This window comes from Dermochelys coriacea, chromosome 10, assembly GCF_009764565.3.
Source record: "Dermochelys coriacea isolate rDerCor1 chromosome 10, rDerCor1.pri.v4, whole genome shotgun sequence".
Taxonomy (NCBI): Eukaryota; Metazoa; Chordata; order Testudines; family Dermochelyidae; genus Dermochelys; species Dermochelys coriacea.
This window is the reverse complement of record NC_050077.1, coordinates 59,084,453-59,106,507: the sequence shown is the minus strand read 5'-3', so window position 1 is coordinate 59,106,507 and position 22,055 is coordinate 59,084,453. Positions and strand designations below refer to the sequence as shown.

The window sequence follows — 22,055 nt, the reverse complement described above, 5'->3', positions numbered from 1 at the left end:
TTTGTAAAGAAATAATCATCGGCAAAATGGAGAAAGACCTGAGTAATTTTCTCCATTATTTTCAAGGGAAGGATTTCAGTTAGTATCTAGCCAATAACAAATTCATTCTGTAATTGTCACAATTCTTCTTTATTATCGGTTCTGCTCATGTGGATCTAAAAGGTAGGTAACATTTAGAAAAAAATTGGACTCCATTTCCAAACTTTAATGGCCCCACTTTCAAATTATGCTGTTCATAGTCAAATAAGTAGCATCACTTATATAAACACCAACTGCCAAAGCTCAGAAATAAAGTGTTTGATAGGGCACAGGGGACAGGAGCCAGTGCTGTGGCATGGGAAGCAGTATATTTCCTGACCCAAATGTAATAAAGGTGTGACAGCCAGGAGTCATGATAAAAGGCTAGTCTTTAGCTTGTAGCCCCACTCACCTGACATGGATTAGAGTTACAAAAGGTCCCTGGTCACATGGCAGAGGTCAGTATTCCCAGAATGCAATGGCTCCTGTTACATCTAGTAAATCAAACTTCACAAACATCCTTTACATTAGCAAGTGGGGACTTTTACTGCCTAGTGTCTTAGGGTGGCATCGAGGAAGGGACTTAGGCATTGCAACACTGAGCATCATGACACAAAGAAAATCCAGCAACACCACCGGGATCCACAAAGCCAAGGCTCCTAGGCTCCCCATACAAAGTATGAGGCGAGAGGCATGGAAGAATGCGAGCCACAAAAACCATCATGCTAGCAGGGAGCTACCTAAACTAGCCAATAGGAGATGCTGCCCAGAGGGCTGCATGCTAAGCCTGCCCCTCTTTCAAGGCCAGGCTGCAGGGAGATGCCTATCCATGCCCAGCCATCCACAAACAGAAACCCACTGCCTGGAGTTAGACACGTTAGGCACCGGAGGTGTTTCTTGTAGGAATGACTTAGGCACCTGCCTTGCTCCATAAGAAACAGGAGGAGGCGATGGTGCCCACCATGTAATTTTTAGCAGAGTGCTTAGAGCACTCACCTGGGATGGGGAGATCCAGCTTCAGTTCCCTACTCTGCCTCTCTCTCTGGCCCAAGGACTGTTCCACTGTGGATAAATACAGTCATTGGGTGAGAGAAAGAGGATTGGAATGACTCTGTAGTCCAGTGGTTAGGGTACCCCTCCCACCCGGGAGGTGGGAGAGCCTGGGTCCAGTCCCCCTGCTCCAACCACACTATCATCATTTATTCACAGTGGAACAGGAGAGACTGAGGGTCCCTCACATCAGAATATCCCATAACTCAGTGGTTAGAGCACTTTCCTAGAGTTGGGAGACCTCTGTTCTATTCTTTTCTCCCCATCAGGCAGAGGGGGGAATTGAAACTGGGTCTTCCCCATCCCAGGTGAATGCTCTAACTACCAAGCAAAAAGTTATAAGATGGGCACCAGCACCACCTCCTCCAGCCAGATTTTGAATGGGACCCAATCCAGTAGGTGCCCTCTGAGCACACCTACGAGATCCAGATGGGCCTCACACACGATTTATGCGACTAAACGCCTGTGGACCCCTGATTCATGGATTGCTCTGGGATTGGAGGCAGGTATCTGGTCGGCTATAGAGATGTAGCAGCATGCATGCCCAGAGGCAGAAACTTAGGTGCTTAGGGAACTTTTACCCTGAAAAACTTAAGGCACAGAGTGAGTTTAGGTGCTTACAGGCTCTGGCAGGAGTTTGATGGGTCACGGTGGAGCCAAAACTAGGCTCTAGGTACCTAAAACAGGGACTTAGGCACCTAAGTCTGGGGTTTATGTGCTTAAATACTTTTGTGGATCCTACCCTTCTTACCTATTGCATTCCCACTCAGCACCTTCCAGGTTTGGCCATTGCAGTATAATGGGCTCACCCCTCCAAGGATTAGGTATTAGGGCAATCTACACTTGCAAAGTTACGGTGCCAGCAGTTACAGCACCACTCAGAGAGCGCCCGAAGAGAAACCACTATTATGTGTTCACACTGACAGCTGCCTGCGCAGTAGCATGTTCACACTTGCAGTGCTATTTGGAGCAGTGCACTCTGGGCAGCTAGCCCACAGAGCACCTCTTTCTCTTTTGTCGCTAAGTCTTGTGGGAAGGCAGAAAGGGTCACGGGGCATCCTGAGTTCTGTCCCAATGCCCCATGATGCATTTCTTCGCATCCTAGCATTCCCTGTGCTTCTGTCCGAATTTGGCACCATCTTTCAATGGTTTGTTTATTATGCACCCTGTCCTACCTCTTTCGGGCTGCAGGATTGGATCGTGAGCTGCTGACCAGTATGTTGCTCGCACTAACCAACATGTCACAACTGGCAGTGGAGTCATTCCTTAAACTACAAAGTCAAGAGGAGTGCAATGTTGATCTCGCCACACATAGTAGTTATGACACGAGATTGCTTGTGGCATTCACAGAGGTGCTGACCACAGTGGAACGCCGCTTTGGGGCTTGGAAAACAAGCACTGAGTGGTGGGATCACATCATGATGCATGTCTGGGATAACGAGCTGTGGCTGCAGAACTTTCACAAGAGGAAAGCCACATTCATGGGACTGTTTGATGAGCTTGCCCCAGCCCTGCGGCACAAGGACACGAAAATGAGAGCTGCCCTGCCACTGGAGAAGCACGTGGCGATTGCACTGTGGAAGCCGGCTACTCCAGACTGCTACTGATTAGTCGCTAACCAGTTCGGAGTGGGAAAGTCAACGGTTGCGTTGTGTTGATGGAAGTGTGCAGGTCCATTAATCACATCCTGCTCTGAAAGACCGTGACTCTGGGCAATGTTCGTGACATTGTAGATGGCTTTGCACAAATGGGCTTCCCTAACTGTGGAGGGGCGATCGATGGCATGCAAATTCCAATTCTGGCACCAGACCACCTAGCCATAAAGTACATTAATTGCAAGGGGTATTTCTCAATGGTTCTCCAGGTGTTTGTGGATTACCATGGGCGTTTCAAGACATTAACGCAAGCTGATCTGGAAAGGTGCATGATGCATGCATCTTTCAGAACACTGGCCTGTTCAAGAAGCTGCAAGCAGGGACTTTCTTCCCTGACCAGAAGATCACCATAGGGAAAGTTGAAATGCCCACTGTCATCCTAGGAGAGACCCCCTACCCCTTAATGCCATGATTCATGAAGCCATACATGGGGCAACTTGACAGCAGCAAGGAGTGGTTTAAACAACAGGCTGAGCAAGTGCAGAATGACTGTAGAGCGTGCATTTGGCCATTTAAAAGCCCGCTGGTGATGCTTGTATGGGAAGCTGGACATGGCTGATGACAATATTCCTATGCTTATAGCCGCATGCTGTACGCTCCATAATATTTGTGAAGGGAAGGGTGAAAGCTTCACTCAGGGCTGGACTGCAGAGGCTCAGCATCTGGACGCTGAGTTTGAACAGCCAGAAACCAGGGCTATTAGAGGGGCACAGTGTGGGGCCATAAGGATCAGGGATGCTTTGAGGCAGCAATTTGAAGATGAAAGCCACTAATAGTTGTTGCTATGCTCAGGATTGCAGTGCTTGTAATGCTAGACAGTGGCTGGTGCACATGATGCAAGAAGGGACCCTAACATAACCTTAACTTTGCAGTGTTCTTTTTGCTTTCACTTAATAGAATAAAGATTGTTTGTTTGAAAGCAATTCTTTTATTGAAGGACAACAACCAGAGGAGAGAGTCAAATGAAAAATATCATCAGCAGGGAGGATGATGGGGGAAAGGAAGGTATCAAGAGGAGGAGGGGTCCCAGGATGGCTAGAGATCTATGCATGTCCAAGGATCATACCCAACCTTCTCCTTTGGAGTACGATGCAGCAGGTGCTGGACTTCAGCAGGGCCAAACTGCAGAGGGATCGGTGTTGAGTGCAGTGAGTAGAGAGAGTCAACACTGCTGGACTGGGAGGAGGGAGGAGTGGAATGCTGCGGGTAGAGAGTGGAGCCAGAAGGTTGATAAGAGTGTGTTGGTGGTGTTGGGGGGTCCACAGGAAAGAGTTTTGTGACAGTGGCTGCAGGGGAGGGTGGGCACGGAGCTGCTCGGTTTGAAGAACTAGTATCGTCTGGAGCGTGTCCGCTCGGCCCTCCATAACTGTTAAGAGCCACTCTGTGGCTTCTTTCTGGTGTGCCGCGTTCTCCTTTCAGTCCCTCTTCTCGCTGTCTCGCCACTCCTTCAATTCTTTTTTATTGGCGGTGGAGTGCATCATGAACCTCATGCATAAAGTCCTCCTTACTTCTTCTTGGACGCTTTCTAATTCTGCGCAGCCGTTCTGCCACCGATAACAAAGAGGAAGGCTGTGCTCCCAAGGTCATCTCTGTGAAGTTTAAACGCAACATTTTACAGAAGCAGTATTGTTTGCAACACAGACAACACTGTTTCAGTGCTTTAACACAAGCCAGTACTCACACACCTCTAGCTAACTGGCTGAACCCAGGCAAGCACACATGAGCCACAAGATCCCAAAAATGGTGAGTAGCCGCAGGGCCAAGGTAAATCACTGTTCCAAGACCCTGCTGTACACTAAGCATGTGGCTCTTGGGCACTTGAGGAGAGCCAGCACTGTAGGGTGGGCCTGATAATCATTCCTGTCCCCACAGGAGGTGATCATTATCAAACATATCTCGCTGCTGAGGGTGAGCAGGGAATCAAGGGAGAGTTTTCTCCAAGCCTGTGGTTTCTGCCCTGGTGCCTATGCAGCTAGCCTATGTGCAGCTATGGTCCCCTCATCTGTCATGGCAAAGTGGCGTGGGAAAGTTACCGTTAATGGGTCAAGAAACAAAGCAGCTCTGCCGAGCAACCTGTGGCAGTGGATTGCCCAGTATCTCCACGAGTTTCCTGGAGATCTCTGAGGGAGATTCCCATGAAGTGAGGGAGTGTATCAACAGCCTGTTCCACCACTCAGGCTAGGCATGAGATGGTAGACAAGCCTGCTTTCTGCATCCCTCCTGTCCCCAACAACTCACTTCAGCAATTTCCAAAATCAGAGGCTTCCTCTCCTGTTTGCACTTCGCCAAGCTCCAACTGCTGTGACTGGCTAGGCTCCTCCGGGGTAGAAAAGAGCTCCTGACTGCATGCATCTCTGGCCTCCGAGTCATCCTTTGCCTCTGGGTCTCACTCCCCCTCTTCATCCAAGATTGCCTCCTCCTGGCTCGGTCCACTCTTGACTGGCACGCAAGCCAATGAAGTATCCACAGGATCCTTCATAGTGGAGGTGGGGTCGCCACTGAGTTTCACATCCGGCTCTTTGTAGAACCAGCAGCTCACGGGCACAGCACAGGAATGGTGATTTGCCTCCCATGCCTTGTGGTAGGCGTTCCACAGCTCCTTCACTTTGACCCTGCATTGCAATGTGTCCCGGTCATGGCCCCTTTCTATCATGCATCTAGAAATCTGTCCATAGGTATAATTCCAATGGCTGGAGCACAGCTCGGACTGCACTGCCTCCTCTCCCCAAATGCCGATGAGGTCCAGCAGCTTGGCATTGCTCCAAGTGGGGGACCGCCTGGTGTGTAGAGCAGGCATGGTGACCTGGAAAGATGCACTGAGCACCACCGAGCAAATAGGAAGGGGACTTTCAAATCTGCAAAGGAATGTACGGGGTGGGGCTGACGGTTGGTCACCTGAGGGCAGGGCAGTAGAGTTCAAACTGATGACCAGAAGGGTGAGAACAGGCATTGTAGAACACCTCCCAGAGGCCAGTTGTAGCGCTGTAATCACCATGCTGTCTACACTGGCAAAACAGCACTGTGGCCTCGGCGCAGAAAGCTCTTCGCTTCTCGCTGGGGTGGTTTTTTTACAGCGCTGCATCTGCGCACTAAGTGGCTTGGCAGTGTGTACACCTCGGGAGTTACAGTGCTCAAAGCTGCTTTACTGCGCACAAACTTGCCAGTGTAGACAGGGCCTTAGACCTGTGCTGCACCAGAAGCAACAACAGCGCAAATTACTGTCAGTAAGTGGGAATCATTAGAAAGTAAAACTACTCAAAAGGTGTAGGTGGCCATCAGTGGTCCAGAAAGCAACTGGAATGCTTCCCTAACTGGGCCTCTGATGATCGCTCATGTAAAGAAATCCCAGGCATAATGCCAGCATAGCAGCTCTGCACCACCTACTCCCCCACTCCCAGGGAATGTTAGGGCTGGGAGGAGGTGTGGCTAGAGTAATCTGTGCTGCAAAAATCCTGGGCTGGCAAAGCAGCCCCAAAGGGGCCAAATCAGCACCAGGTTGTCTTCAGGACCAGGGTAGCAGAGAATCATCTATGATCTCATGCTGACCATCGCTCATATGTAGGACCCTACCAAATTCGTGGCCATGAAAAATGCATCACAGACTGTGAAATCTGATCTTTTGTGTGCTTTTACCCTATATTATACAAATTTCACAAGGGAGAACAGCATTTCTCAAATTGGGTGTCCTGATCCCAAAGGGAGTTGTAATGGGGTTGCAAATTTATTTTAGGGAGGTCATGATATTGCCACCCTTACTTCTGTGCTTCCTTCAGAGCTGGGCAGCTGTAGAGTGGCAGCTGTTGGCCAGGCACCCAGCTCTGAAGGCGGCGCCCTGCCAGCAGCAGTGCAGAAGTAAGGATGGCAATACCATACCATACCACGCTACCCTTACTTCTGCACTGCTGCTGCTGGGGCTCTGCCTGCGGAGCTGGAATCCCAGCCAGTAGCTGCCACTCTCCAGTTGCCCAGCTCTGAAGGCAGCGCTGCCGCCAGCAGTAGCGCTGAAGTAAGAGTAGCGGAACTTCACCCCCCTCCAATAACTTTAAGACCCCCCCCTCCACAATTCCTTTTTTGGGTCAGGACCCCTACAATTACAACACAGTGAAATTTTAGATTTAAAAAGCTGAAATCATGAAATTTATAATTTTTAAAATCCTGTGACCGTGAAATTGACCAAAATAGACCATGAATTTGGTAGGGCCCTACTCATATGTCCTGAGAGTCTAGCTCATACAGAGAATAGCTAAGCGATCCTACGAAATTTTAGGCAATGAGGTGGATTTGTAGTTGGGCATTATTCTGACAGGAGTTTCATTAATATCATTATCCACTTGAACTCCTGATCATCTTAGATTTTGTTCACTTAAAGCCCACTAAGTATTTTATACAGAAATGTGTAATAGTATTCCACTATCATTAGAAAATAACATAGGGTACGTAAATGCTTACCCATCACTGACATTTATAGGCACTGCTTCACCTCCATGGCTGTTGAGATTCTCCTCTATGCCTTCATCTCCTTGATCCTGGACTATTTCTATTCCCAATTCCTAGACTCCCCTAGCAGCTCTAGACTGTTTATCACACAAAAGAGTCTGATCACATCACTCTGCTACTCAAACAACTCTGCTTGGTATTGGTAAACATATACAAGGTGTAAGTCATTTACAGACACTCCCCAGGTTACGCAAGACCCGACTTACACAAATCCACACTTACGGAAAAAGTTCCATAAGCTAGAAATAGGAGGTGTTTTTTGTTTGTTTGTTTTTTGGCGTAATGGTTGGGTTTATATTTCCGACTTATGCAAAATTTGAGTTACGCAAGGCGTTCCGAAATGGAACGATTGCATAAGTCGGAGAGCGTCTATACCTTTTTGTACTTTACATTGTCTGTTTCTTTATAAAAATCAGTAAAAAGAACGATAAAAACCCTACAACTCTACTGGCTCCCCATTCGTTTCAGGACCCAGTTGAAAACAGACATTGTTTTCAAAGCCCTCCATAGATTGATATAAGCCTCTTTTATGGACTTCCTCCACTCCGGTGTCTCTTGCCCTCCATACAATGTCACCATTGTGGGTGTGAGAGCCTTTTCCTCTGCAGCTTTTGCCATCTTGAATAACCTGCCTCATTAAATCTCTCTCATTTCAAATCTTATCTGCAACATCTCATCTCTTCATATTTCTCACCTGCTCCCCCACCATTAACTTTGTAATTATATCATTTAACTCCATAAAGCTTTTTGGGGATTCAGTTTGTATAAAAACACTATAAAAAACAATGTTGTACAGTGCTGCACTTTGTTTTCCGAAAAAATAATTTTACTTTTTTTCTTACCCTTGCACTGATTCAGTACAGCTGCATAAGAGCAAAACAAACTCATCAACCAAATTGCCAGCAAAACTCTAATTTCAGACTGTTAGTTGTAGGTAATGCTTGGTGCTGATGTACTTGCAAAGTTAGAAAAAATACAGGCTGATCAGTTTCAGTTTACAGTTTTGGCAGTTTAAAAACAATTTACTTGGAAAATTGATCAAATATGCTTCGGAATTAGAATTGGAGAATAAATAAGGACCAAAAAGCCACTTCCACTAAGTTACTTTTCTGATCAAATTTCCACTTTAAAATTTAAACTTCATGCAGTCAATGCTTCAACCTCAAGTGTCTCATAGTAATTGCCTGATATTTTCATTACTGGCCATGATGGCAGCAAATGCTCTTCCACAGATACTGGTATTGTAATTTATCTGCAAAAATAAATCACACATTATAGCACTTCCCCCTCCCCCCAAGTTAATTGAATCACTTCTTTAAATGTCTTCAAGCCTGATGATTTGAGAGAGGTTTATTGTTTGAAATATTTTAAGAATTATACCTGGAGTCGCATGCAAAATGATCTCAATACTTACTCCAGATAAAAGTACAATCCTAATACTCTCCTAAATAAGATTACTAAGGGGCACCTGTTTGAAGTAGTTCCTGTAAAATAGCATCCAAACTTACTACAGGGATTTTATAGAGAAATATTAATTCACTGTAAAAATATTCTACATAGCAAAAAGGATCCACTGTCTGAATATTACACATCATAGTCGTAATTGCTTAATGAGGATTTTTGGATCTGTCGTAAGTTCTACAAATGCTACCAAAACCATACTTATATTTTGATTTACCTTTTACACTAATGGTTTCAATATAGAATCGAAAATAGATGGTGACGTCAATCATCAGCAATGATTCCTGATTATTGGAAGTCCAGAAACTACCAGTGACGAAAATTAGATTTGATATACTGTTTACTGCAAATGAGACCAATGGATCAGCTTTCAAACCTGTGATAGTGTCCATTTCACGTTGCACAGATCTATTCCTCGCTGCTGCAGTTCATCTGATCCTAAGCCTAAAGTCAGGATTTTAGTCAAGCCACAAGTTATTTAGTTACCTATAAACCCATACATGGGTGCAAGCAGAAAGAGTCTACAGGGGTTAGGCTTTGTAGTTTTGGTTTGGCCTATACTAGAAACAGGAGTCAGTTACAAACTTTGGTTTTATCTTTTTAAGTCTATGATTTAAACAATGTTCTCAGACTATAATGGTCTGTAGGGGGCTGACGTTGCCCCCTATGGAATGTGCACGAGGAGTAGCTTCAGAATCTGAAGGTCTCCTGAGATCTGCCTGAGAGACCATCGTCATCCGTGTGGGTGTCCTCTGTCTGCTTAGCAGGAGAAGAGCCACATACACAGTCTGTCCCACTGTTGTCAACTGAGCATCAGTAAAACTCATGTAGGGATGGGGACAATGTGCAATGGCTTGGGTCAGTGCTCTATAAAGTGTGTGCTAACATCTATGGAGTTACGCCAGGTGTGCTTTTGGTTCCACATACTCTATGCTGAGCCTTCCTACTTTGAATGTCTCTTCAATTTGCTTTTTTGAATTTACTATTTGAAAAACACATCAAGCCTCAAATGGACTGACCTTTCTGCTAACGTATCTCACCTAATGAACGGATGCAATTAACGAATTCATATTGGCATATTGCACTTTCCAGTTCACATTTATCATCTCTAAATGCTCCATCTGGTTTGCCAGTTTAAATTTTTTATTATTACCCTTTAAACTAAAGGAATAAGTCTTATATCTAATTAACTGAACTTACATATTCAATTAATAGATTCATTATACCTTAATGAATATGGATACAGCACTGGGGCAACAGCAGATTGCTGTGTCGGAGTGTTCCTACCTATATATCCTGTAAAGAACATGCTATGAATCTCAGAGCAATTTTTTTCAATTAAACAAACCTGAGTGCTAAGAGCACAGTGCACATGCAATCTAACGTTTCTGTACAGCGTGAATTGGACAATTTTCTGGTCTTTGCCCTCATTCTAGCATCTGATAGATTCCCCCATGCAAAATGAACCCAAGCAGCAAAACTTCTGTTTCTGGAGAGGCAGGGAATCTGTTAGGTGGCAAGTAATGGATTGAATGAGCTTTCAGTGGAGTGAGTGTAACATTGCTATTAGAGATGACACAAGTTAAAGAGAAGTTAAAGGAGGACCTCACAGGGTCCTAGAGCCTGGGCTCGAGCCTGAGTCCGGATGTCTACATTGCAATTAAACAGCCCCACAGCCTGAGACCCAGGAGCCCAAGTCAGCTGGCATGAGCCAGCCACAAGTTTTTAATTGCTGGGTAGATATACTAGAAGTAGGGAAGTAGAAGCACTAAGCATGAGGCAGTGCCCGGCTGCAAGGAGATCGGGCGGGGGCAGGGAGAAAGAGGGGTGGCCTTGGGAGTGGACTGGCAGTGTAAAGGGAAGGTGGTTTGCAATGTAAATGGAGGAAGTTTTGTTGCCCTCCTAAAGATGCTGCCCTATCCATCTTCAAAGATTTGCTTGCCAAATGCAGCATTTTATATTGTTTTTGTGGCGATGGAATCAAGTCCTCACTTCCCTTGGGGTTTTCTTAAAATAATATTTCACACTAGGTAGGCTTAAGTCTACTGCCCTTCTAAAATTCTTATTGTCTTATCAGTAGCCATAACAAGGTCCACTGTTCCTGCTACCATAAGGAATTTAGTCTTTGTAAAAGGGTTTGATAATGCAATCCATTCTGATTAGGAAAATGTAGAACTTACATCATCAGAAAATCCACTAGAAATACTTCAAGGCTGTCTTGCTTTTTTCATACATCACAAATGTATTTATTGAGAAACCTTTTGTTTTCATAGCAACACTCATTTGAGATACCTTTTGAAGTGTTTCTTCTTCAGGGGTCTGAAATTAATAAAAAAATATGAAGTGAGCCAATGGTATTCTGTTCTTGCAGAGAAAGGTGTGCACAACTCATGGATCTTAATTGTTCTGAAAAAGGGAGTGTGTGTCTCTGAAAATGGACAGGGAAATGGCAAACAAACTACTTCTCTGTACTAAATCAATCCATTCTCAAAAAAAAAAAAAAAAACGCTGGCCAAATCCTGCCCTGATTTACACACCCCTCTCCCAGGTGCATACAGTAAGATAGAGCTGCTTGTAATGTAACTTACAAAAGGAGCTTGTATTAGTATTATAACCAGTAGTTTAAGGAAAAGCCATCATTAACGCTACATATAACATTGGCATGGGCACACAAACAGCTGTACAACATTTTTACTACACTTGCATTTTGAAACAAGAGCAGCGATACTGCAGCATTTCACTACTGCCCTCTGCCAAGCTCTTAAAGCAGCGATACCGCAGCATTTCACCACTGCCCTCTGCCAAGCTCTTAAAGCAGCGATACCGCAGCATTTCACTACTGCCCTCTGCCAAGCTCTTAAAGCCCTGTCAATGTGAACGGTTATCTATGTCATACTATTTCAGATAATCTCTGAGAGCACACATTCTCAACGAATCATTGCACAGTTGTCATATACATGAACATAGGAAGTGCTATACTGTTTGCTCCTTAAAGCTATGTCAATAAATGGGATGGCTGTATGTAGCAAGGTGCTGCTGGGCCCCTCTTACTTCTGTCCCTGCTGCCCTCACAAAACCCATCAGGGATGCCTTAGGTTGATGCAATCACCTGTGTATTTTATTTATAGTTCTTTCCCACCACCAGCTTACTATCTACGTACAGGGTTTTACAGGCCCCCCCCCATAGCCCTGGCTAATTACGCTGGCAGCTGTTTGTAGTTGCCAAGCAGGCAGGGCTATTCAGCCAGCTCCAATCCATTCTGGCGTGGCAGGAGGCTGATTAAGCACTGTGTGTCCAGCACCCTGTCACACACCTCCCACCTTAGGTAACCATTAGGTTGATCCTTCCCTGTCCTCTCCTCCCTCTACCAGTGGGTTTACTCTGGGAGAGTCTCTTGCCTCCCAAGGGGTCCTTCTTGAGGGGTTTGTTCATCCCCCACCTGCAGAACGTACACTGTGTAGGGGGTGGATGGCCCCACATCTCTGCCGCCATGCACAGGTCACCATACCAATCACACCCCCAGGTTTGACCTCTCTGCTTCTCCCCCTTTCTCTCCGGCAGGGCATCGGGGTCAGCCACAACTTCCCCCAGGACACCCAGGGCCTCAGGTTCTTCTACCCTGTCCAGTGAGGTCTGGGTCTCTTTGCCTGGGGGCTCTATTTTGGAGCACTCCTTTGGCCCCTCCTCTACTCCCTTTCCTTCGCCATTCGGATTCTGTTGTCTAGGGTTTTCCTCTGTTCTTTCCTAAGGATGTTGGTCCTCCCCATTACTGGGGTCCACTAGTGTAGGGGGCACCCTTCCCTTCTTTGGGGTCCCTTTCCCCCCCCCCATGAATCTCCTCCCTCCACCTCTTTTCCCTTTTAGGAAGGGGTTCCAGTTCCAGTCCATCCCCAGTACCACTGGGTACACTCTCCGGGTACACCAGCAGGTATTACACTTCACTACCCTGTCCCGTTTCCAGGAAAACCTACCCAACGCTTCCAGGGGCACCTGGACCATTGGGCAGTGCTTCCTATCCTCGTGGATGCACTCAAGTTTCATCCTCACCCCGGGGATAAGCCAGTTTGGCTTTACCAGCCCCCTCTGGATGAGCAAGCACGCTGAGGCCGTGTCCACTAGGCTCCTCTGGGGCTTCCTCCCCACGCTCCCCAGAATGGTGACAGTTCTTACCCCTTCCCCCACCCGCCAATGTTAGTCCAGCCACAAAACTTGGCTAGGCTGTATTCCATCTCTGGGCAGTGCCCCCTTTTTATGTCCCGGTCATTTGGGGCGACTGGGAGCTCCCCTGATATAATCTTTCTTCCTCTCCAGGTCCTTCCTGGGGGTTTTTCCCCCATTCCAGGTCCCTGCACATCTGATCCTCCTTCCTGGGTAAGTCTGCTTCCCCATATTCCTCAGTTAGCTTGACTGCAGCTTCCACTGTGCTTGGCTGGTGTCATTTGACCCAGACTTGCACGCTATCTGGGAAGCCCTGTAAAAACTGTTCTAGAACCATTTGGTCCATAATTTCTCCCACTGTTTGAGTATCTGGCCACAGCCAACAAGTGGCCCAGTCCGCCAGCTTCTAGGTGAATGCCCAGGGCCGCAACCCCCCCATCCGCCTGGCTGACCGAAACTTCTGGTGGTATTTTTATGCTGATAGTCCCACCCATCCTGCCTCATAGTCCTTGGCCTGGTCATTATTCAGCACCATATAGGCTGCTTGAGCCTCGCCAGGCATCCAGGTCATCGGTGGGGCCCATCTCACACAGGCCCAATCCCATCGCTCGGGTGCCATCACCCCACATGGGACTCATCAGTCTCTGTAGGAGCTGCTGCTGCACATTGGCCTTCTCCCTTATAAAGTCCTGCAGGGTTCTCGGTTGTTCCAGCTGCCAGGTGAGTAAGACCTGCCTCCCTAGCTGGTGAGATCGCTAGAAGGCTTGCAGCACCTTTTGCATCTCCTCCTGCTGCTTCACTAGCCATTGCAGGGTCCCTTCCATCTCCGGGTTGCCACGCACTCGCGCTGGCTTCAGATCCCAGACAAGCCCCAACATGTAGCGAGGCGCTGCTGGGCCCCTCTTGCTTCTGCCCCTTCTGCTCTCACAAAACCAATCAGGAACACCTTAGGTCCACGTAATCACCCGTGTATTTTATTTATAGTTCTTTCCCACTACCAGCTTATTAGCTTTGTTCAGGGTTTTACAGCCAGACTTCACCAGCAACAGGCCAGAGCCACCAGCCCTTCTCAGCCTCTGGCCTTTCTTTCCCCCTCCTCACCTTTATAGCCCCTGGCTAATTAGGCTGGCAGCTGTTTCTAGTTGCCAAGCAGGCAGGGCTATTCAGCCAGCTCCAATCCATTTATCCTGATTGGGGCTGTTGTGGAAGGGGGCTGATTAAGCACTTCATGCCCACCACCCTGTCACATTGCACTTCTGTATCTTCTAAAACGTTATCATTATTTGTTATTTCCTGACACCCGATGGTGTATTCAGCCTTTTACAGAAAAAAAGAGATGTTGGCTTTGCCCCAAGGAGTTTACAGGACTCTCACTGACTGCAGTAGGCTTTGGATCAGGCCCTTAAGGCTATAGCCAATGTGAAATATGCTTAAAGTGTTTACTAATAGAAGTAACATGAATTCATAGGAATCTTTCAAGTTTGTCACTCCAAGGAGCTGATGTTTCTTCTATGGCCCGAGATATTTTACTCCTATATATCATTCACGTTAGTATTTAGGCATCAGAGATCACAGCAAAGGATAGATGGAGACAGACCAGAAAGGGAAAGATGGTCTGAAAAAGTGTTCCTTAGGTAGTCAAAGAATCAGGGTAATGCTGCATTTGAATCTGTTCAGCTCATCATAAAATAGTTGTTTTCTTTGAATGCACCAGCAGTAACAATGATTCACTTACTAGAGAAAATCTTTCAAAGATTGTGTATTATTTTTTTTGTGAAAATGTAAGTTGGGTGAACAAATTTGCATATGGACAGGAAGTACAGCTAATGGACATATTTGCCCGTGGCGTAGCTCAACTAAAACCAAGAGATTTAGAGTAGGGAAAAATTTGGCCCATATTACAATACAAATACAGAAAGGTGCATTGTGTTGCATGTTAATAAACCTGCTCACCCTAGCTGAGTTGGGTTTAGAACTTACATCAATAATAATTTTTGTGATACTCAGAATACTATCCTAGTAAGAACTCAGTGCTGTATATATTGTTACCCCTGAGAATTAAGCTCTGGGAGCAATACACAGCAGCATTATTCCTTATTTCTGTAGGCAAAGCATGAGGGGGATATAAGGAAGGTAGAATAATACAGTCTGTATATAACCCTTTCTCATTCCTATTCTGCTTGGATATAGATATAGGGCCAAAGTACTTCAGTGCAGATTTCACAGATGTAATGGCACAATTTAGGGGGCCCAGTTCTGAAGTTACAGTATAGGTACATTCAAGAATGGATCACATTAATATTGTAGACATTCTTTCTTTTTTTTAAAAAGCACTGGCCTCCCTGCTTTCAGTCACCTGAATTCCATTTAATGATACTTAAACTGTATATGTTACCCACATTGGAAACTCAAATCCAGATGAAACATCACTGGCAAAAATCAATAAACTACAGGCAGAGAGCATTAGTCTCTTTGTGCTGTTCTGCACATGTGCGACCATCTCCACCTCTTTGCAGAAATAGCAGCCTTTCCACATGAGCGATGGTCAAAGGCCAGGATTAATCACAGTCCAGAGATGCTGGTGCAGAGTAGTGGTGTTTACTGCCTGGACCTGGGGAGTTCTATCCCAGTTGTCAGGTTTACCTTTAAGTTACCCTGACAGTTTTGAAGGGTGCTCATGTCATCTGTTTGGCATTGCAAGTATTCCTACCATTATGACACCGCGAGCAGGGCCAAGATGGTAAACCTGAGAATGAGTGAGACTAGTAGAAAACAGTAATCATGGTAAAAAGAAAAGGAGTACTTGTGGCACCTTAGAGACTAACAAATTTATTAGAGCATAAGCTTTCGTGAGCTACAGCTCACTTCATCGGATGCATCACGAAAGCTTATGCTCTAATAAATTTGTTAGTTTCTAAGGTGCCACAAGTACTCCTTTTCTTTTTGCGAATACAGACTAACACGGCTGCTACTCTGAAACCAGTAATCATGGTGTTATCATCTGACCGCTGTTTAATTGGACAGTCCAACTCTCTACGTAGTAAAGGAGCAGTAACAGGAAAGGTAGGTTGCATGGATTATTAATTAAGGTTTTAAATGTTTAATAGCATTTCTTTTTCCTAACATTTCATGTGTTCTTCCCCCCAATGCCATCTAGATGTTTGTTAGGACTAGTAGAATACCTCAATAAACCTGCTGTGATTATCACTCAAATGATAAACTGAATTCACTACAGCTGTGTTTGTGCCCTTTGTATTGGCTTTCTGCAAAGATTCTAGCCAATGACTTTAATGGGAAGAATATATGTGAAAACTGCAAATTTTAAGCAAATATTAAAGAATATTTGAAGAAAGTAAATTCTGATCTTTTAAGTGTAGGTATTGGAACTACAAAGCGGATTCTCAGAGTTATGCTCACCTAGTCAAGGAACAAAAGCACTATGGGGAAAGCAATGTGGTCTGGAGAAATGAGCATGGAGTTGGGAATGAGGAGGTCTTGAATCATAATCTTGGATGTGCCACTGACTCTACCCTGTGGCTTCAGCCAACTCTCCCTCCCACAGTATCTCCAGCTACCAAAAATGGGGCTACCAAACCTTGCGCACCTGTTGTGAGGATTAACGCTGCCCTTTGAGCACATAAAGGGATACAGAAATGCAGTGCAACTCTGGAACAATGCAGCTCTACATTGCCTCCCTACTCAGGTCTGTGGCTATCTGCCACAAGCTAGGCCTCTATTAGAGAAGGAATTGCTATGGACATTTATCTTAATCAATTACTTTTCTTAAGTACACCACTTATGTCTCATCTTTCAAGGAAGAAACACCATGTTCACCTCATTCTTACTGTAATTAACATGTCCTTGGGAACCTGCTGCAATTTTTTTTAAACACACACAATTATGCAAGTCTTTTCCTTTCAGACCCATAATAAAGTTGTACCTTTTATATGCTGCAACTAATATCCTGAACATGTAGCTTTGTGATGTAGTAATGCAAAGGTGTCTCCCAAAATGTAATAAATTGGGTTATAATCAGATTACACCCCAAAGTTGCACCAAACCAGAGTGATCTCTGGAGTAACTCAGCTGAAGCAATTGGAGTAGAAGACTTGAGTGAGGGAAGTAAATTTTACCCTTAACCTGATCCTGCAGAATCAGGCCCTTATTCTGGATGGGCTAGATCCAAAACCCACTGACGTTCATGGGAATGGGAATTCTCACTGATTTTAGTCGGCTTTAGGTCAGGCCCTATATTCCTGATGCTGCAAGGTGCTGCTGCCTTCTACAAAGCCTTATTTACACTAGGATATTTCAGACACCTAATACCCTATAGGTACAGCACTGCTGGAGAAAGGAATAGCATAGACAAGGCTTAAACACCTTTATCACTGGGGCATCTAACCCACCAGTGGAAATGCAGCCACTGGGAACTGTGGCTATGTCTACACTACAATTAAAAACCCACAGCTGGCCCATGTCAGCTGGTTCAGGCTAAGGAGTCTTTAATTGCAGTTTAGACATTCAGACTCAGGCTAGAGCCTGACCTCTGGGTCCCTCCCTCCTCCTAGCATCCTAGAGGTTGGGCTCGAGCCCAAAAGTCTACACCACAGTTAAACAGCCCCTTGGCCAAGCCCTGTGAGCCTGAGTCAGCCAGAGGTAAAAGTAAGCCGGTCCGGTGTACCAGCAAGAGCCGGTACACCGTGCCAGATCGGACCAGCTTCCCCAGGCTGGCAATTTAAAGGGCCCGGGGCTCCCTGCAGTGGAAGAGGTGGGGCCTTTAAATCCCCCCTGGGAGCTCCCTGCAGTGGCCAGAGCCCCGGCCCTTTAAATTACCTCCCAAGCTCCGCTGCCAGAGCCCTGGAGTAGCGATGGCAGGGCTCCAGCGGTGATTTAAAAGGCCCAGGGCTCTGGCCACTCTGGGGAGCCCTGGGCCCTTTAAATCACCACCAGAGCCCTGCTGCTGCTACCCTGGGGCTCTGGCAGCAATTTAAAGGGCCCGAAGCTCCGCTGCAGTAGCAGTGGTTGGAGCCCCAGGCCCTTTAAATCGCCCCTGAGCTCCAAGCCGCCTCTGCAGTTAAGAGGTGTTAAGACCACACCTCTTCTGGTTGAGGATACGCCCCCGCTCAGGACTCTGGCGTACTTTCACCCATGGAGTCAGCTGACGCAGGCCAGGCCCAGGTGTCTAAATGTAGTGTAAATATACACCAGGGATCCAAAAGACCCCATGTGTAGACACAGCACCAGACCCTGTGTATCCCCAACTCATCATGAAGTCACCTACCAGGATTAGACTCCAGTATTCCTGTATTTAATACAAACAAAGCCAACGGATGAAACGTTTCAACTTGTTCAAGTCAATCAATCAATGTGTCAATTGAGTCAGTGACATCTGATAGGAACAACCAAGATGCTAATAGCTTTTTAAAGAAAAGTAGATGAATGTAGAAATATTACTCCATACTGGGCCTGATTCTGTAGGGTGCTCAGAACCTTCAGCTCTCTTTCATGTCAGTGGGAAATCAGGTCCTGAATACCTTGCAGGATCAAGCCCCTGGTCAGTTTTACTTCAAAATAGGGACTACAATTAAGCTAAACATTTTGGAGGCATACACTCTTTTTCAGTGCTTCACCAGACTATATCACACTGCAGAAAGTCACTGGACTGAAGCAGATTTCAGTAGAGGAGTTTACATTATTCTGCCTCATTGCTCTCATAAACAAACCTCTCTCATCACTGGAGAGTTAAGGCATTTAGTCCAAGAAGTGTATTACTATTCAGTCCATGGATGTACAAAATCACAGCACTTCTAAAGCAGCATTCTTCATTAGACACTGAAATCTCTCTAAACTGTACAGAACGTGATTTTTTTTCTTTAAAAGAAAAAGAAAGAAAGAAAGAAAGAAAGAAAGGCTAGAGCACATTTCTTTGGCAAGCACTCACTCACTGGCACAGCCTCCTTTGCAGAAAGGTTTCAAATGGCCAACAACTGCATAACTTTAATCCCATCCGGGAGCAAAACCAAGGGCTTACTTCCATATTTGGCAGTTTATATAATCTCTCCCCGTCTCATCTTTTGGGGAAATAAACACACCTTGGTTTACCTTGGTAAAAGGTAACCTTGGGGGGAAGACAATGATTAATCCATTCTATGTGGAATTAGAAGAAAAAAAGTTCATCAGCTTCTGATTGTGAGGTTTCCAGTATTATCTAGTTCTGCTAATATAAATAGAAGCCAGCAAACTCAGATATTGCACAGGATGGAAAGCGCATGATGAATCATCAGGTCACGTCCAGGGGATCCAGTCAATGCCTGCACAGTCAGATGATTCCACTGGCTGCACAGATGTCAAAATCTCATATTTCAATGTATAAGGAAAAGTGTCAAAGTTCAGCTGAAGCAGGGATGATTACAAAGCAAATTTGAGGGGTCTGTGTTGGTGCATAACTAGCATTATAGAGCAACAAGAGGAACCAAAAAATGAACGGGCAAAGCAAAAGAACATTCAAGGAGAAATTTGCCTTAAAGAACAACTTTATAAAAGAAGCCCTGTCAGAATTCCTGGGAACATTTGTATTGATAGTAAGTGTCAGCTGTTTTCCTTCCTTCCCACTAATTTAATGATGGACGGTGTTTGTAAGGGGACATGTGTTGCTTTTCCTTGTACTCTAAAAGTAGCATGGGTCAGTGACTGACAAATAGTGCATAGCGGTGAATGAATTGCTTCTATTAAGGTAAGTTTGTTATTACTTCAGTCACTTGAAATAAATATGCATGACTATTAAATAGAGACAACAATATTTGTTGAATATACTTTACAATTGTCTGTTAAAGGTTTCATTTGATAGCTGACCAGGTTTTTAGTGACTTACCAACTTCTGAAAAACGTGCAGATGTGAACAATAAACTTCAATAATCCTGCTTTTCTATTTTTTTTTAAATCAGGAATTTCTCAGTTCTCATGCATAAGTTCCATTTTCATTGACTAATTAACCATATTGTGCAAATAGGGGATAACAGATCTCAGACTAGGTATCTTTTCACAGTGTTACACACATGTAATCCTGTGATTCCTAGTGAATGTAATGGCAGTTGCACTGCTGAATCCTCAGGTATTTGAAAGCTTATCATATTTTGTTTGTGGTTTTTACACTGTTATATTTGCTGTAACCAGCTACTGTTTTCCATTTCAGGCAAATATTAGACCCCCTCCATTATTTATTTACAACAACAAAATGTTTTTCTCTTTACTTTTTATTCAAAAAGTTTCCTCGGATCTTTGCATATTAGAAATTAGACACACAATGTAGATTTGATTTACAAAGACACACTGACATGTTATTAATATTCTAATAGCACATAAAATGATGATTATATTGTGCTTTCCAAACACTGACTAATCCTTAGTGAGTTTGGTATTCTTTTTTTAAGATGGAAAAACTGAGGCACAGAGCAGGTCCCTGATTTACAAAGAGGGAATTTCAGTGACACAGCCGGGATTAGAATACTAGTTCAAAGCCCCATCTCCTTCCTTGTAGATGGAATGCAACTGTCTTGTGGTTTTGCTAAGCATTTCTTCAAGGTGAAATTGCACCAGAAAGTAAACAAAACAAAAATAAAAACAAAAGTACCTACCAAGACCCCAAACTAAATACAGGCATAATACTAGCATGGAAAGGTGTATCTTTAAATTTAAATTTAAAGCATGTCATCTAGAAGACTCCCAACAGTTATGGAAGTGTTGAAAATGACATTCTTTATCCTACTTCAACCAACTTTTAGCACAGGCATTACAGTAACAATCCTACTTTGCAATTTTCCAAAACATCTATACGGTGTTATAACAAGGAACAGTACTCAGTTAAATGCAAGAATCTCAAAGCATTTAACATCCAGTCCTATGTCTTAACCACATGATCCTCCTCCCCCACTCATTAATCAAATTATGTAAGTGAAGAAAATATATTATAGTGTAGATACTATTATTTAATGTTTTGCCACGCAAAAGTGGAAGGAAATGCAACCCTACAGTCTGTTTTATAGTATAACAGGGAAATCAAACTACATAATCCTGGGGTTGGCAATGTGACTAAATTTCACAACCTACTTTCCCTTTTTTTAGTTTAAAGTTGTTTCAGCCTTGGATAATGCTGAAAAAACCCTACAAATACACAAAACTGGATAACTGAGCAATCAGTAAGCTGCTAAGAACCTAAGCTGATGTTTTGACTGCATAGGATTTTCTGAAGTAAACTACAGTACAGGGTTATTGTAACAAGATGCTCCCTTTTCTACAGTTACTTGCCTCACGATTTAATGGAATCCCACTACCAATAGCATCTCTCATCTCATGATTCACTTCTTTTAAAAAAAATATTAAATCCAATTTAATTTTGAGCTGGTGAAAGGGGCATGATTGACAACTCTGAAGACAGAAATCCACGAAGAGCAAGTACAGAAGTAAGAGCTTCCCCACACTGTCCCACTGATATGCCTTAATCCTATTCTAGAGTGAGAGTCAGACAGTTCAGTTGGTCAATCCAGAGCTTCTCTGGAGGCACAACTGATGCCAGTTAGGAGGGTTGCTTGTAGGATGTGGATACTATATCCACCTAGACATGGGCTAAGACCACCTATTGATTTCCCACGTGACTTTCAGTCACGACCAAATTGGGGTTTAATGGAATAATAAAAATTAAAATTAAAATAATTTGGCCAGTCACTTATTTCTCCTAGAAGCGTAAGGCTGCATATGTTATTACTAACTCAGGATTCCAACCCCACTGACCCTAAGAAGATGTAGCTGCCCCGCCAACACACACTCACACAGGCAAAGCAATCCAACTTTGGCTCCAGTTCTTCTGGGAGGCAACATCATTGATCCTAGACCGCAATGCGTTCTTATGTTACCAAGTTTTAAAAGTTCAGTCAAACCTGGAATGTTATTTCCAAACTCTGAAAAATTAAGTGTAAAAGCCTTATAGGATGTATTTCAGATATTGGTAAAGTAGCAATTGGTTATGGGGCAAAACCTGCCCTTCCACCAGGGTCGCGGAGGGTTCTGCCTACAGTAGAACTGATGTGGATCCATTGAGGACAGGCCTTGAGGATGCCACACAGATCTAGCTACTCACACACCCTGTGTCAGAGCCTGGCTTCAGGGGGTTCACTGCACACCACAAATCCATAGGAAGCCAGTGGGATAGGTGATTTTGA

The 22,055-nt window shown here is 44.7% G+C and overlaps 1 protein-coding gene across 1 annotated transcript in view; it reads left to right on the top strand.

The window, feature by feature from the left end:
- Window positions 1-18,805: 18,805 nt before the first annotated feature.
- Window positions 18,806-22,055, top strand: part of AQP9 (aquaporin 9) — a 35,750-nt gene continuing 32,500 nt past the window's right edge. Inside the window, exon 1 of the mRNA XM_038419589.2 lies at window positions 18,806-19,421. Coding sequence (XP_038275517.1) covers window positions 19,320-19,421 — 102 coding nt within the window. The 5' untranslated portion in view covers window positions 18,806-19,319. The remainder of the gene's footprint in view (window positions 19,422-22,055) is intronic.